Source organism: Nicotiana tabacum, chromosome 6 (assembly GCF_000715075.1).
Source record: "Nicotiana tabacum cultivar K326 chromosome 6, ASM71507v2, whole genome shotgun sequence".
Lineage (NCBI taxonomy): Eukaryota > Viridiplantae > Streptophyta > Magnoliopsida > Solanales > Solanaceae > Nicotiana > Nicotiana tabacum.
The window spans coordinates 166709438-166726699 of record NC_134085.1 but is presented as its reverse complement, the minus strand read 5'-3'; the positions used below and the strand labels follow the sequence as shown (position 1 = coordinate 166726699).

Below are 17262 nucleotides of genomic sequence, written 5' to 3'. Positions count from 1 at the left end.
TGGAGTTCATACACAGGTGCACCGAACTCCAGTATATTATGTTGGACCGGTCCTTGTTGCAGCAAAATAGTGATTATTTTTCATTGACTTCGTAAATGTTGGCTATTTTTGAATGACCAGTCCGAAAACTGGCTATATTGTGCTAGTTTTACGAATTTCCGCCGTATAAGGCCCATTAAAGAGGAAAGAGCTCCTTAATATGAATTTTTTATTCTCGAATCCGAAAACACTGGTTAAAAATAGAGCCGTGGAGCGATTCTATCCATCTCACAATATATTGCCCTAATTACATTTAAAGAGTAAAACCCCCACAATTCTTAATAATTGAAGAAGTCTGCGATTCCTCACTATGTTCAAAATCTTTTTTCTAAATTCTCTCGTAATTAGGGAGATTCTAATTCAGTGGTCATAATTAGCAGGCTTTTTGCACTTTTAAGGAAAAAAATATAGCTTAAAATACAAGGATAGATGGCAACGCGTGCTTTGTCATGGATTGCACATATCTTTATGGGGACATGCAGCTTATAAAATAAATATTAGCTTATTAAAGTTTGAACATTATTAGCAATAGGCACTACTTCTTGGACAGGAATATTGAGTTTAAAATCATTTTACAAAAACATTATAATATAATACAATAAAAGAATATTAGTATACGTTGCTGGGTCCAAATTGTTGGTTAATTCGCATAAAGGTTGTAATATAGGTGAGACAAACAGAAATAATTTCTTGCATAAAGTAGAAAAAACATTACTAATATACAAACATGTAATTATGGCGTGGTCGATGTTTAAATGGTTAAAGTAACTCAATTATGAAACAATTCAATAGATAAATAAATAAATACAAATGTGAAGATGGGTCCAGCTTTTGAGAGACTGCTATGGGTTCAGAGTGGATATTAGGTGGGCATAGATTCAAGCCGTGGTTATATGTGGAATTTCAGATAATGGTAATGTGGAAAATGTATCAAATTCAAACAAGATTATATGAGCTAACTAATCATTTCAATATTGTATGATTGTATCCAAATTCACTCCCTCTTTTATTTTCAAATTTGACAGCACAAAATGAGTAGAACCCACTTCTTGCAAACAGTGACTTAGCTAAATGGTGTCTATAATTAATTCTTAATTCCTACTAATTAATATCACCTATATGGATTCGGAAAAAAAATCATCTATATGGATAGTTTATTTACATTTTGTTTTATTGGTAGTTTAGTTCACATTCAAGTTCATTCAACAGATTGTAAATTTTTTATAACTTTCATCCATAAGACGCAGAAACCTCGTCCTTTTATTTTAATCAGATGAGTACACATTCATCTTAACATTCATATCCATTTTCTCATATTCTTTTTAGTTATAAAATTCTTTTAGTAATTGATACTGTAGAGATAAAATTCAGGACTGAGAAGGAATGACTTTCCATTTTTAATCTTTGTTCAATGTATATCCCGCAACTCCAGTTCATGCAACTGGCAAAACTGCAAAGGAGGAAACATAAAAACAACGACGTTTGGTCTAAATAAGTTAAATTGTTGAGGATGGAAATCCGTTGCTTAAATTATACATATTGGCTCATCTTTAGGGAAAAAAAGAATACACCATTTTCCTGCAACCGCATTTCACATTGGCATTTCACTGATTTTCTTTTAGGCCCTTTACCAGATTAGGAGATGAGAGAATTTAAGGTCCCGACTACTTAGATGCAACGTTTTTATTTTTCTTGTTGCCTCTCGTCTTTGCACTACTCTTTTCAGGTCCTTCCTCTTCCGCCTTCTGCTCCGCCTCCAGAATGGCCAACTGCAGTTTGTCCCCATTGGAAGTCATGTCAAACACTGAATACTAATGATATGTCAGCATACAACAGAATAAACTGTATTGTTTTCAAGCGTACCTCATCGAGGATAGGTTTGAGCTCCTTGTATCGAGATTCAGCAAGATCAAAACCATCCTTACGCAACTCCTACAATGACAAGAGAACAATGCTAGACTAAGTATATCTAGGTAAGTATATACATAGTCAAAATATCTTTTGAAAAAAGTACCATAGGTACATATATAAACAGAAGCATGAGTTATCAGGAAAATCTGTCAGTTCGATATTCTCAAGACCAGCCAATATCAAATTGCCTTTTCATTCCATCAGTCCCTCTCATGTATAATCCCCTCACTGTTGACCTCCCTGGCACGTTATTCTTGTTCAGTGATCAACCTCTCTGTCCCGCACCACACTATTACCATCATGGTCTCTAGGCAAAGGGTTTGTTCGACTAGTGCCATCCCGCTCAATCATATACAGCAATAAAGCAATGCCAATCTGATCCTTGCTTCTCAATTTCAGAGATGGTACATAAGTAACTTGACTCTTTTGAATTTCCTCCCAATTATATATATTTCAAATGAAGCTCCATGCATTTTAACACGAAGGTGCACACCTCATATATAGTAATATTTCATGTGCATGAATTTGGATAAGTTCTCCTTTTACCATTCAACTCCTTTAGTCCGTTAGAGTAGTTCCATTACAAGGAAAAAGGATCAGCAGCAGTTACTGTTCCTAGTTCTTAAAGCTTGTGCAACCATCATCTAACTTTGCCAACTTGAGAACTTGTTCAAAATGAGTGTTAACCAGAATTTATGACAAGAGAACGCAATGCAAAAGGCAGACAGGGGTCAAAGAAATATATTCACAAAGAAGGGGTTAAATAAAGTCAAGTTGAACAAGACTGACTTCAGAAAAAAAAATCTGGGAAACTAGGTCACAGGTCAGAAATTTTTTCCTCCATTAGGTGGAAGGTACTTGCATAGCTGTATTTGCTGAAGACTAACTGTGCGAACTCCTTAAAAGCAAGAAAGGAGATATTCTGAGAATGCAATTAAGGATGAGAATCGCAATCAAGGAGGCAAAACATTGTTTTGGATGTGAGACTGCTGCTTGTGACTAAAGAAATGCATTGTAGAAACAGGACAAAATGTGAATGTATGCTGCATCTCCACCAAAGCTATTCAAATTCAGACATGGGCACGTCATCTGCACTGTTACTTGGCATCAACCATAATGGAAACACCATAACTAGTTAGAAAACCAAAACATAACTTGAAATGGTCCCTTTTCCTGATATTCATTTCTAGTCAAGATTTTCATGCCAAAGGGATGAACAATAGGAGGTGAAGGAACAAAATTAATCTTTCCGGTTTGCATTTTTCCTACCATTTTCCTACTAGAAGTAGTTGAGATGCGCCAATTTTGTGACCAATTTCATGCCTAAAGGATGAACAATGGTAGGTGAAGGAACCAACTTAATTTTTCCCGTCTGCATTTTTCCCACCAGAACTAGTTGAGATGCGCCAATTTTGTGCCCAATTTTTCACACCTATTACAACCAAAAGAATGACGCCTTGCAATTCTCATGTCTAAACCCTTATAAAGTGTCAAGTTTAACCCTCATTATAGTGGTATAACTATAAAATGGTATGCATAGAAAAATGGATAAACCCATAACAAGAGACTAAGGAGAATAACGGTCTATAACAAGTTTTATCCAATGCGTATTTTTCCCAAATAATCAAGACAAGCAAACTGACCTTTCCCGTATGTTGTGTGTGTTCATACGCTGCCATTTGCCAGTACATATTTGTTCTTTTGTAGAAATCCCTCAGAGACTCCCCTGGCTTCACAAATAAAAAGAGCAAGTAAATTTGAAGAGTAGAAGAAAATGTCCAAGCTAAATTTAGTGTATAAATCAAAAACTAGTGATTCAAATTAAGCTAATGTAAAAATGACTAAATTTGTTGCTCAGTAAGAAACAGATTTAGAAGAACTGGGTACCATCGGTGTTCTTTGAGCATCAGAGAGGCCAAGACTGGCTCTGATTTGCTCAATTCTGGCTCGTTTCTCCTTCCTTCTCAGTGTTTTCCCTTCACCTCTGATTATGGCAACGGCATCTCCAGTTTCAAGTGATGTTGATGCACCATTCCTAGCCTTTAAATAGATGAGCATTACAACACAGTTCGTCTTCCAAACAATATTTGACAGAATGACAATAGGATATTTGATGAAGATTTAAATTTGCTTAATGCATTCAGTTAAAGAAGCAGACCTCAGCATCATCTTCTTCATCAGTGTCCTCATCGCTATCGTCACCACTCTCACATTCTTCATTTTCACTGTCATCTTCATCTTCATCCTCATCATCTTCATTATCTGACGCTTCAACCCACTCAGACTCAGATGCCTAGGTAGAAAATCCAAAGATAAGTCCAAGGTACGTAGAAAAAGCAAACACAAGTTCACAATGTGATAGCGCTTTCACTATCTTTTACATGTTTAAGTGAAGATGTTACTTCCAATTAAATTAATGTAGAAAACATCACATCAAAGGGTCGGCAATATAATTAGCTGCACAAGGGCTATAGGCATCAACCAAATAGTTCACTGGAATATTTTCTTCACAAAAATAGTTGTCCCTTTTTCTTTTTACACACAAGTCCATTTAATGGGGTAAGGTGCAAAATAATGCCCGCAAGCTCCAGTAGAACTTGGTTGATTAACCATTTCTTATCACATTTTAGTCAAAGGGGAATCACCTCAAAAAGAAGTAAAATTTCAGAAGGCAAAGCAAGTCAAAATATATAAGGATGCTGCATCATGATATGTGAAGATGATTATCCGCTTGAACTTGTTATGAAGAAAGAATAAGTATCATATAAGAGATAATCCATCCTTTTTGGGGGTGATAATAGAAAAATTAATCAACTATGAAGATTTTGCTTCCTAAGGAACCAAATAATTATGGATCAACTAGGTAGAGGTAGAGGGGAGAGGGGAGAGGGAGGCAAGATCGACTCACTATAGATAAGCTAAACAGAAAGAGACAGTAAACAACAAAAGAAAAATATTAACTAACCGGAATAAGGCATTTCCATTCATCGAGTTTACTGAGATTAAGAATATATAAGTCATCAAGAGTAAGTTCTTGATCTCTAATTTCCATCATGCCCCCGTAGATATATAAGGTATCTTTTGCCACAGCCATGCATGAATTAATACGTCCACAAGGCTTCACTACCTGAAAGATGAACGATCATCATGTGGCAACAAACAAATGAATATACATGATTGAGATATTATGTTATTCAGCAAAACTGACATCTAATGAAGCTGAATGTTGCACGGCTGAAGATTTAGAGCTAGAAACGACTGGCTTTTCCTCAGATCTAGCAGCTACATTGCCATCATCAATAGTCACATTCCTTTTCATGTTTGAAGACATTTTATTGATATTGCCTTCTGTGGTGGCCTCTTCTTCATAATCCAGGTCCTCATCTTCAACATTCGCGTCAACTTCCATTGCATTTGTCTTACTATCAAGATCCATGCTGTCAGCTTGCTCATCCAAAATTTGCTTTTTCTGCAGCAGAACCAACAAAACACTGTCTTTATCAATCAAATTCAATTTTTAGGAGATACATTAACATACATGCTTCAGAATACACAAAAAGAGAGAAACACATTTATTCTAGAGGGGCAAGAGATGAGAACGCCTCTAAAGGCAAAGAAAAATTCACATGTGCATTAGTTGCAGTAAGATTAACGCTAAACATGTCTTGCTCGCATGCAACCAACTAAAGCGTCTCTCCAGAAAATATTAGCCACCTGGCAGCTTAGTGAAACTCAGATTTATTCTCACTAGGAATGTAAAATAAGCCGAGCTACGCTACTAGGTTAGCTCGGCTACATTCAATACATTTAGAGGGCAACTGAAGACCTGCTTGAGCTCAACTGGCTTCAGATTCAGGAGCCTGAGCCCAGCTGGAACCTCATTCCGCCGGACTCAGGTTTGTTCGGTATGCTCGAAAACACCAAGCACAACGGTATGCTCTACAACGTCAAGCAAAATTCGTATCAGCGCATCAGTTTTTATCAGGATGAAAGAAACAGAGGCCAACAATGTCAATGAACTAAAATGAAGAGTCTATTTTCTAGGGTGTAGATTTTAAGAAGAAGAATAACGGAAGACAAAACGAAAACCAAAAACATACAGCACACCGAAACCCCAATGAGGCAGAACAGATATAATAAAAAATTCCTCATAAAAATCACAAATTGCTCCTTGTGTTTCCTAACCAAAATAACTGTTCTTTTAGTTAGAAAATGAATAATCACCATTATATACTCAGTCATTCTACCACAATGGCTATGCCTCAGTCCCAAACAAGTTGGGTTCGGTTATATGAATCCCTAATAAGTTGGGTTCGGCAATATATATCCTCATTGGCCATGTTTCCTCATTTAACTTCACTCTAAGAAATTAAAATAATTTGACCTTCTAAAATTTTCTTATTTATCTTCAAATAAACGATACTTTGACCAGCACTTGCAAATGTGAAACTTACCATCTGCTGTTTGACAAATTGAAACAGATGCTGCTGCATCGATTTGTAAAAGGAAGATATTTCAATGACAGACCGAGATGAAAAAGAACGAATACCTGGGAGGCAGAGGCAGCCAGAGTCTCACCTCAAGGAAAGAGGCATGAGTATACAACTTTGGCTAGTGAGAGAGAAGAAAAGGGTGAAAGTAGAGGTGGCTCTTCATATTTCATGCCAGGGTTACATGGTACTTCAGTTTGAATTAGGGAAAGAAATTTGGACAGGCTCGGTAAGGCTAGCAAGCCTAACAAGTCAGACATCAACAGGCTCCGGCTCCGGCAGATTTGCTAGTTGCTTCACTCAGACCTGAAAGTGTAGAGCCGGGCATGAGTGGCTCGCATGATAGCCCAGCTCAGTTACACCTCTAGTGCAAACCAAAGGTCAGCTCTTAGCAGGTGGAGCATGTTCGACATGGGAAGATATTACTCAACAGATTTTCTGGTTGAACAATAGCAGCAAAGAAGCTCATAGAACTAGAGTAACTTGGTCTGCCCCAAAACCCAAACTTACCCAAGTATAATATGGCCACTTCTTTCCTTAGTTCAAATCTAGGTTGGACCCAAAATAAGATGAGAAATTATGCAATATGATTTATTCCAAAATTACTCATGCAATATGATGTGATTCAGTGCTGTTAAAGACTCATTCAAGGTGCATTTAAACCCTTAAACACTTAAGCTAGCTGCAGCAGGAGCTGGATGTTTCCACAGCTTCAGTACAGGCACTAAGATGCTAAGGCATGCCCCTTCATTATCCACAGATTTTATCTTGACGAGGACGTCAACGAAATTGTGATTAAGTATCTAGTTACGAAAATATTCACATACAACAGCCCAAGACCAAACCTACGCCCCATACAAGAACAGGGCTGATTAAGCGTCATCTGCCATGCATATGCCTCAGTGTTGTCAAAGGCGCGCTTAAGCCCTGAAGCGAGGCTCAAAACATGTTGAGCGCTTCGCCTCGCTTTGTGGGCGCTTTTGTGTCGCATCAAGGCTCTAAGGCATACTTTCCCTTGCCAACGAGTGTAGTCCTGAAATGCGATCATTAAACAATTGATATTTCACTTTATCGTAAATTTTTTTCAATTTCTTTGTCCATATATTTGTTATTCATGCTTATAATTATTAGTCTTAGACTACATATACATATTTTTACTTTTTCTCCAGTTGCGCCTTTTTTCATTAAAGCCCACGCTTTAGTTGCGCTTTGCGCTTAAAGCCCCGATGGACCTTAGAGCTTTTTTGTGCTCTTCGCCTTTGATAACACTGATATGCCTTTGGACTTGGGGCTTCATTTTGGCTCAGTATTATTCGTTTAGAACATCTCTAGTTCTCCACAGTACAACTGTACAAGCACTACTTTGTTTTCTACATTGCTCTCCAAGATAGAGGAGCTTTACAACCCTGTTTGTGATGTAAGGATGCACAAGTTTCTAAGATAGGTTCTGTCTAAGAGTTGCTTGCGTTATAGTTTCTATCAGCACTTCCGCCTGTCCTCCCTAATTTCATTGGTGTTGACGAAATAATTGGACCCAAAGAACAAAAGGTAGTGAATTTCTGGCAGGAGAGCAGTAACTTTATAATAAATTGTAAATGGACTAAAAAGTTGCAAACCTCATGTATAACAAAGCTTCAAGAGGGTGTGCATGAGGAGTATGGTGACCCTGAACAGTAGTTTAAGCAGGTAGAGAGATGATTCAAAAAGCTAATAGTGCTAGTACCTTATGTTTTGTAGATTTCTCCTTCCGCAGCTCCAACGGATACCTGTAAGCAGAATAAATATTAACCTCCAAAAGGAAATAACACCGCACTTTACTGGCCAAGGAGGAAAGATGATACAGAAAGAATGTGAAAGACAAAGGCATGTACGACATGCTGACTTGAAGGACATTCTGTTAATAAGATATTTCTGCCACTTAAGGTGGCTAAAACCAAAGTAAACAGAGCATTCATCTCAAGAAAAAAACAGAGGAGAATGGAATATGCATTTACCAGCGATGAGTGTCTAATTGGAAGCCATAAAGTTCATTCAGAAACAGGCTCATCATAACATCACCTGGACAGAACATCGAGTCAGATGTTTGTTCGCAATTCCTTGACATCTATATTGAATTTTTTTCCTTTAAAAGAGCAAATGAATGTGAAAAGAAGCACAAAAAGCTACAAGATATGCTTATACAAAGGAAATCGACCTTCCATTTCCATATCCACGACACCTCCAAATAGTATAGCCCGCTTTTTATGGATGCACATAGAGAAACCAGCACGAGGACCAGGAGGCATGCCGCTTTTTTTGACCTTACATGCAGCAAGACAAATTTAAGAAAAAGACAAGTTCTGAAGATGGAAAAATATTTGCACAATACAATAAGAACACTCTTTCAACTTGTACAATAAGAAAACTCTTTCAACTTGTCAGTATGTAACTAAGAAAACAGTAACAAACATAAACTAAACTCAGAATTTTAGAGATAAATCTTTCAGATGATGCTTCTACACCTGTGCTCTAGTTCGTAAAAGAAGCAAGATATTATCCCACTCCCATCCATATTTAGATGGAGATATAAATGCAACAGCCATTTCACAGTGTTCCCGTGCAGCAACAATGCTCATCTTTTTCCTTTTTTTAATTTTGTTTTTCTTTGGGGTGGGGTGGGGGTTTTGGGGGGGGGGAGGCTATTCTGCAGGAGAATTCTGGTAAAATGTTTCGTACTTTAAAGAAATTTATTTAGTTTTGTTAAGTAGTTAGTCATGTATAGTGTCCCACACGGGAAGTAGATACCTATTATTATGTAATCACTGTATATAAATAGGGTTGTACAACACTAAGCAATAGATTTTTTTCCCGTGCATTCTCACAAGTTTCCTGCTCCAAAGATAATTAAAGAAATATTTGGTATCTTTCTCAGAAAATAAACTGATTTCATTTCTCGTGACAATGGCAAAAAACTTTGAAGTCTGGACCAGTCATTTGGCTGGGGAGTACATTTCTGAACAGCACATGCCTATCTAAGCTCGATACTGTTATAGTCTTCTTTTGAGAAAGGCCGTAATGTTTTTTGATTGTTGAGAAAGGCGATAACGTTATAATCTTATATGTGATTTAATTCCATGGTCTGCCAGTATTTGGAACTAAGGTGCTTTTCTAATATTTTATTTAATATACTAGTCTAGAGGGGTAAGGACATCTTTACCATACTTATGATTATTATTGTCAAACATAATTGCCCAGTCAAATGGTTCAAACCCATCTGCTACATAGAGAGCTACACTAACTAATTTGAAGGGGAAGAAGGGGGAGAGAGCTGAAAGTATATTACTTCTATCTTTCTACCATAAAAGTATCTGAATACCAGGGAGAGGAGGAGAAGAGAACAGTAAGATATAAACCTTGTTCCATTCCCAGGTCTTAGGATCAAGGGACCACATGTCTGAGTGAACGATTCCCTTCTCTGAGCCACTTTTATCAGATGAAACTTCTTTGGAATAACCACCATATAGGTAAATCTGGAATTTGTAAAAGATGGACTTAGGAACCAATTAATGAGATTTCCCCAACAGAAGCATATAATATGAGACACGAACTTAAATACTGAAAAGTTCCCATAGAATGCCAAAAGGAAACAGATGAGACAATGCAAAATATAAGTCATGCAACTAAAAGAGCATCATTGCAAAACCGAATGGACTTGTAACCAATTAATGAATTCAACAAAACAGAGAAGCCAACGATTATTCTTAAGTAGAGCTTCAAAGATACCTGAGATTTACCAGATGTATTAAATTACCTATATCAGGCCAAGAGTGTAAATAGCTCCACCTCAAGGGTATAGGAAAAGAAAGAAAGGAACTAACTTGCTGAACAGAGAGGAAGGCAAACTGAAAGAATGGAAAATTCAGACTTAATTTTCCACCTAAAGCACTCTCCTTGTCTAATAGAAGGAACCAAAAAGGAATAGAAGAGATAAAAAATCTCTTAACAAATATATCTTGGTCACATAAACAAAATGTTTGCAATAACACCCTTCTTCTCATTCATCTTCTAGCTTTTGTGCCACAAGAAAAAGCAAATAATTCTGCCAACCTTCCTTCTATCCTTACTTCTTCTTCAAACAACATAAAGAAGGGCCAAGGCATTACATTTTCAACATATTTACTCACTCCTGAAGATCTTATCTGATTCAATTTCAATGAGTTATGGCAAGTAGACCAAAAATATCTTTGGGCTGCATAGAAGTACAGGTTAACCACTCAAAGAAGTACATACAGTAAACTAGTCACCAAAAAAAAACTACTACAACAGCAAGAAATTTGAGTACTTAAAAAGAATACCAAGTGGGAAGTTTTATGGTGGAACCTACAATCTTGAATAACAGTAAGCAATACTTGGTCAGTGCCAATATCTAAGTTTTGCACCAGGGGGGGAGTGGCAGAAAGCAGGAATTCAACAGACAGCAGAATAGGACAGATAATAATCTCCACTAGTTAGTAATCGGAGTGGCAGCATATTATACATTCATTCCAAGCACCTCAAATAAAGAAGATAGGTAGAGCAATTTGTGGTGGAGCGAGGATTACTCAAGATGTTACTGATCATTCACCTCATCTTGATAAACAAAAAACTGGAAGCCACTTCGAGCACTGGGCCACATGCATCCAGGTGTAGGTTTTATCTCTTGCCACTGCAGCGCCAATATCAAAGCGATTAGCAGTTAGAACTTGTTGAACAAATAAACTAGAAAAAAATGCAGAAATGTTTATCATGTACTGCACCTTATACTGATCAAGATCAAAAACATGCAGATCATTGTAATACCTGCAACAAGTAGAGGTTTTGTAAATTTTAGAAATCGAGCCAAAAGATCACTTTATGTCCAACTAGGTTAATTCCGTTGAGATGCATTTATTATAATACTTAGCAGGACATATGCAAATGAGCTACTAGTGAAAAGAAACAAATAAATAAGTGATAAAGGAATCACTGGAGCTTGGAAAAAATAAATAAATGAATCACTGGAGAATATTCTGTGATGTTTGGGGATACAATACATGAATCCACAGGATACATGTGAAACCTTGTCTGAAATTTTCAACAAGTCATTCTGCCCTACAAGCAAAGTTAGCAGGTTAAGCGGTCACTAATTGGGCTTTGCCTCTCCATTCTCCGCAAGGCTTGGAGGTCTTGGTGCCACCCTACCTCAAGTGAGTGGAGGTATGGTGGCTGCAGAAAAATTTGGCAGTACAAATCAGGGGAGCATGTTGACGTGAATACATAGCCCTAACTGCAGGTAGAAAGAACTTTTTTGCAAACAATATACGAGTAAACTTCACAACCTCAGTTAGCTGATTGAAGTATGAGGAGAGCCACAGGTCACATACAAAGCAACTAGGAGCACTGATAATAATCACTAATTCCTAAGCACAACAAATCAAAAAAAAATATTGGTTAACAGGTCCCTGAAAGCCTCTCATATTAATTTCAGTATTTTGCAACTATTCAACAAATAGCAAAAATACCCACCTCACTTCTCTAAGAGTGTCATAGAAGCCTCCAAAAACTATAATCTTGTGCTTGTACAAAATCTGCAATAAGCCAAGTTTGAATCATAAGGACCTTTGCAAGGCCAAATAAATTCCAAAAGGAAACCGAAGTCAAGTATTGAATCCAATTGATCATTGTTCTAGATAAAAATAATCGTTTTTGATACACATCCTCGTATTTTCTTTTCACACTGTAAGCAAGAGTGAGCTGCTCATCAAGAATTAAGTTATTTCAAAGAAAGATTAAGAATTAAGTTATTTCAAAGAATGATTAAGAATTAAGTTATTTCAAAGAAAGCGAATGTACCATGCGATGACCTGAACGTGGACTAGGACAACCTTTATAATTCAGTTGCTCCCATTGGTTTGTTTTCAAGTCCAACACCCAAAAGTCCTGCATCACAAATGATAAAAGGATAGACATACATCGTAAATTTTGGACTCAAAGACAAAAGCATGACATTCCTAGGATAAATAATGGATTCTACCTTGTAATGATGGAAACGCTCTTGATTAGGAGACGTAAATTCACCACCTAATAACATAACAGCAATTATCACAATAATCACCAGGGAAGAGGAAAAGGACATTAACTCAAATGCATATATTAAGATGCACAAATTGTGTGCACTAAAAAGCATGATCATTAAACTTTGGATCTTTTACCAAAAATATAAAGATAATTCTTCCAAGCAACTGTTTGGTGTGCACTACGAGGAGGCGGACTGTTAGGGCTTGAAATCAACTTCCACTCTTGCTTTTCCACATCATACCGGTAGAGATCGCCATATACAAATGTCTGTATTTAGCCAATTCCATAAATTTTAAATCCTCAGTTCAAAAATATAACACATAAAAAAGGGAACTTAATGCTAACCGCTAACAAATTACTCCCTTTTCCCTAAACTAGTAACCTTTTTGGCTTCAAGAGAGTCAAACAAAGTGATATTTGACAAAAACGTTTATTTCTTTCATCGTTTAACATTGACAACCTACAATCCTATAGTACTTTTCATTCAATTTTGCAAATGGACAAGCTTTTTTTCCCTATAAGGAATTATTATATCCAATCCAACTCCAAAAATCAGTCAAACTGACCCTTGAGAGGCGGAATGGGCCGAAAAAACTAATACAGAGATAGTCTATTTAGTGGCGCCACATTTTTATGAATAGGTGGCGCATAATCAGGATTATTATTGACCACTACAAAGCTATCTGGAAGTGTTTCTTAAACTTGCAGCATTAACTAGACAAACACATATAAAGAGAAAAACTGGAATAAGTATTCCAAAGCAAATTCTTAAGGGAAATATATCAGATAATAATTACCAACGTCTTACCTTGCTGCCATTGTAGAATTCACCACCGTAGAGAACTAATTCAGTCTCCTTCAATGGATTAATGCTCAACTGCAACAACCAATTAAACAAGAAACAGAGTTATATAAAAAGTTCACTAGTACATTAATATCAATGATGTTGTCGAACTCCGTTAAACGCATAAATAATCAAAAGTGACGATATTTTATTTTACCGAACAGTTGGATCGAGGAGAAGGTGCAGGAACGTTCTCTTCAACGTGAATTTCCTTCTTCTTAGCTTCCTCTTTTTGTATGCTCAGCTGTGTATTTTCCAATACTCTTAAATTAGTATAAAACAACGTTTATTTGTGGGGAGTGGGAGTAAGAAGGGGATACTGTACCAGTATAGCATCGATGTCGTCTTCAGGGGAGAGTTTTTTGGATTCTCTGCGGGCCTTTTTCTCTTCTGCTTTAGCTGTTTTCCTCTCTGTTTTCTCCTTGCCTTTCCCTGGTTTCTTCGTTTTCTTTCCCATTTTCTCTCACTTCCGGCGGCTCAGTGTTCGCACTGCTGTCGAAATTGAGCATTTTATATCGTCTTTCTGGCCGTGATTTTGAAAAACTAATTAAAGTAAAATGAGTTTAGTAAAAAAAATTAACACAATCAAGTCATATAAAAAAAGTTAATTACATGTAATTTTAATAAATAATAATAATTAATAACCTAAATAAAAAAATAAAGAATCTGTTATAATAAATTAAATCAGTATAAGAAATTTATGTTGTTGCCGTTTGATGACGTCTAAATCAACTACTAAAAAGTAAATGGACATGGTCGCATGCAATATAATTTATCCAACTATGAGTCGGGGTCGAATCCCACAAAGAACAATATGTAGGCAATTAGGCGTGTAAGAGAATTATCACTTATTATGCTAAGCCAAACACTTAGAAATGTTTTGAGAAAATATTTATGTCTAAATGCGAAAATAAAACTAAGCTAGAAAGCAAATAAAATGATCAATGGCGACAAGTATGGATACAAGGAAAATTACACTCAAGTAACGATCCAATGTATTTCACGATTTTACAAATATGAGCGAGTTTATGTTAATTAGCCTTGGGTAATAATTCTATATTAACTTCTTCCAAAGACTAACAAGATTTCCTAATTGAATTATCCCTAAAACAATTAAGAGATTAAGTATACCCGATTATGGCTACAAGTAGTTCATTCCTATTCTTAGGTAAAATCTATAAAGTGGGGGTTAAAGCCTCAAGTTCTTATTAATTAATCTTTCCCAACCCCAAATAATCTTTCCCAAAATTAATTCGAAGTAAATAGGCGAGTCCTAGGGTTAGCTAATCCCTTTGGAAACATTAAAGAACAAGAATAATTAAAGAAACAATAACTCACTTCAATATAACTAAAAATCGTTCAATACATAAGCATAACAAGATATTTAATCCACTTTAAATATGAATATCCTCATAAACAAGATTCAAGTGTTGGAAAAAATACTATACACTTAGATATACAATACAAAGCAAGGAAATGAAGAAATGAACATAAATTGGTAAGAAATTATCAACCACAAGCTTCAAATCTTCAAGACTCAAGTGTGTGTGCAAAAACCCTAGCTTCCAAACTTGTATTCTCTATTCCAAAGACTGAAAAATAAGTCAATTATTTGCTTTCAATAAGCTAGGTCGTGTATTAAATGGCTTGGGGGTCAAAAACGTAAAGTTTCATTTATGTCCATAATTTTCCCAGAAAATAAGCTGTGCGATCGCATACATATACCCGCGTTCGTAGAGAATAGCTTCACCAAAGCTACGTGATCGCCTACATAGACCCGCATTCGCGTAGCATAGTTGACTAGCCGCTGACCAGGCTTTCTTCCTCGTGTTCGCATATCTCCAACTGCGTTCGCATAGCTTCAGTCTATTAAACTTACGCGATCGCATGGCTTCTCTGCAGAGTATTTACTGGCAGCAGTTAAATTTTCTCATTTTAACATGTTTTGGCTTGGTTTCTTCGTTTCTTCTTTAAATCACTTGATACCTTAAATATGTCAATAAACCTCAATAAATGTCTTAGTTTCTCAACAAAATCATACAAAAGCCTAAGTATCAAGAAGAGATAAGTTGGTAAAATACCAACTTATCAAACCCCCAAACTTAAACTATTGCTTGTCCTCAAGCAATTCAACAACTAAGAATATCCTTTAATAAAATCAACAATTAAACTCAATGGCATACCAAACATCATTTCAAGTCAAAAAGTTTCAAATTAAACACCATCTAGTGATTTTGGTTGGTACCAACAATTAATCCAAAGCATATGAATCACCAACTTCTCACAAATTTCATCTCAATTCAAGAGCTCAAACACCACGTTAATCAAAGTAGCAACCAAATCATGACACTAAAGCTTCAAAATTTGCCTTATTATCACAAACCATTTTCTTTTGTTCACTCCTCCCAATTGGAGATTGGATTAAGCTCACAACTCAAAATTTTCATGTGCCCTCACACTTAAGAGGGAATCTCGACTTATAAATTGCAATTTAAACACACATGGGATATCAAATGAAAAGAATTAACTCTCTATCTCACAGAAATATGTTCAAATGCACATAAATAGTGATACATGCTTGCCCTTCATGTATTTCTCCACTAATGTAGACACACTTGGTTCAAAATCAAATAGGACTTAAAGGATTGTAATATAGGTTTTTAGTTAAGGCAGAGCACAATTTGGATAAGAGTGACTCAAAACCTCCCTAAGCTACAATTTGCAACAGTTAAAGCACACTTCCTTCAAAAATATTTTTCATCCTTTCTTCACTTTTCATTCCACACCATAATCTTCCCTTTATTCACAACTGTAAGCACGTGATTTTTGTCCTATATGAGAATTACTCCCAAGAAATTCAAAATAAAATGATTTTCCTTGGTGTGCAATTTTGAGAATTTTGTGACATTTTTGAATAATTATTTGTATTTGTCTGTGCATGTTTATTTGTTAAATTAATAAAAAATACAAAAATATGTCACATTTTGCATGTAGGATTTAATTATACAATTGTTAGTAAATAAGTTTGTTTTACAAAAATTAAAAATTACAAAAATAGGCATCTTTTGCATTTTTAGCATTTAATGTCCAATTGTACAATTTTATGCTTAATTATTACCTAATTGTGTGTTAATTATTATTGGGAGTTAATTTGCGCTTTTATAAGTTAATTTAATTCTTAATAATAATTTAAGTATTTTTATAATTTAGTTTTAGAAAAATAAAGGAAGAAAAGAGGGCAAAAATACAAAGAAAAATCGGATTGGGCCACTTCTTCAATTTCAAGCCACATGCCCAAAAAATGGCCCAACCTTCCCTATGACCCGGTCCATTCCAAACTGGGTCGACCCAGTCCAGTACCAACAACCTAACTCCCCCTCTTCATTTTTATTTTTCATTTTTACAAAACAAAAAAAATAAAAAAAAACCCTAGACTAAACTCATCCGCCCCCCCTCTCTTTCTCTCTTCTCCTTCTTCTCCAAAAGAGCTCAAAGCCTCTCCCATGGCTGCTCCTCTCTCATTCCCTTCATCCCCACGCCACACACACAACCACGTCGACAACACACACACAACCACGGCGACGTAACACACACACCCGCGGCTTCACCAACATGAACGACTCCTCCTTCCTCCTCCTCGCGTCCAGCCGCTGCTACAGCTGCTGCTGCGTTTTCTGCTTCATCTTCCTCGTCAACGACCAGCTGCGTCTTCTTCGTCGCGCGGACTGCCATGGCTGCCTCACCTCGCCTCCCAGCTCCTCCGTGCCGTTGCTGCTGCCCGTCTGCTACGCTGCTGCCTGCCGTTGCTACCTTCGTACTGCTGCCTGCCGTTGCTGCCTTTGTACTGCTGCAGTGCTGCTCATGGCAGCTTCGTGCTGCTGCCATTTGCATCTTCTCCTTCGT

The 17262-nt window shown here is 36.6% G+C and overlaps 1 protein-coding gene across 1 annotated transcript; it reads right to left on the bottom strand.

The window, feature by feature from the left end:
- Positions 1-1520: 1520 nt before the first annotated feature.
- Positions 1521-13857, bottom strand: LOC107822652 (uncharacterized). The gene is made up of 20 exons (XM_016649208.2): positions 13685-13857; positions 13517-13603; positions 13324-13392; positions 12650-12782; positions 12472-12518; positions 12291-12377; positions 11964-12025; positions 11216-11258; positions 11044-11124; positions 9833-9949; positions 8635-8740; positions 8435-8498; positions 8164-8206; positions 5159-5419; positions 4916-5077; positions 4109-4243; positions 3838-3990; positions 3594-3680; positions 1903-1971; positions 1521-1808 (listed from the first exon to the last, which is right to left on the bottom strand). Exons 1-20 carry the CDS (start codon positions 13814-13816, stop codon positions 1704-1706), a joined length of 2043 nt encoding a protein of 680 aa, XP_016504694.1. The 5' UTR covers positions 13817-13857; the 3' UTR covers positions 1521-1703.
- Between the last annotated feature and the right edge of the window lie 3405 nt (positions 13858-17262).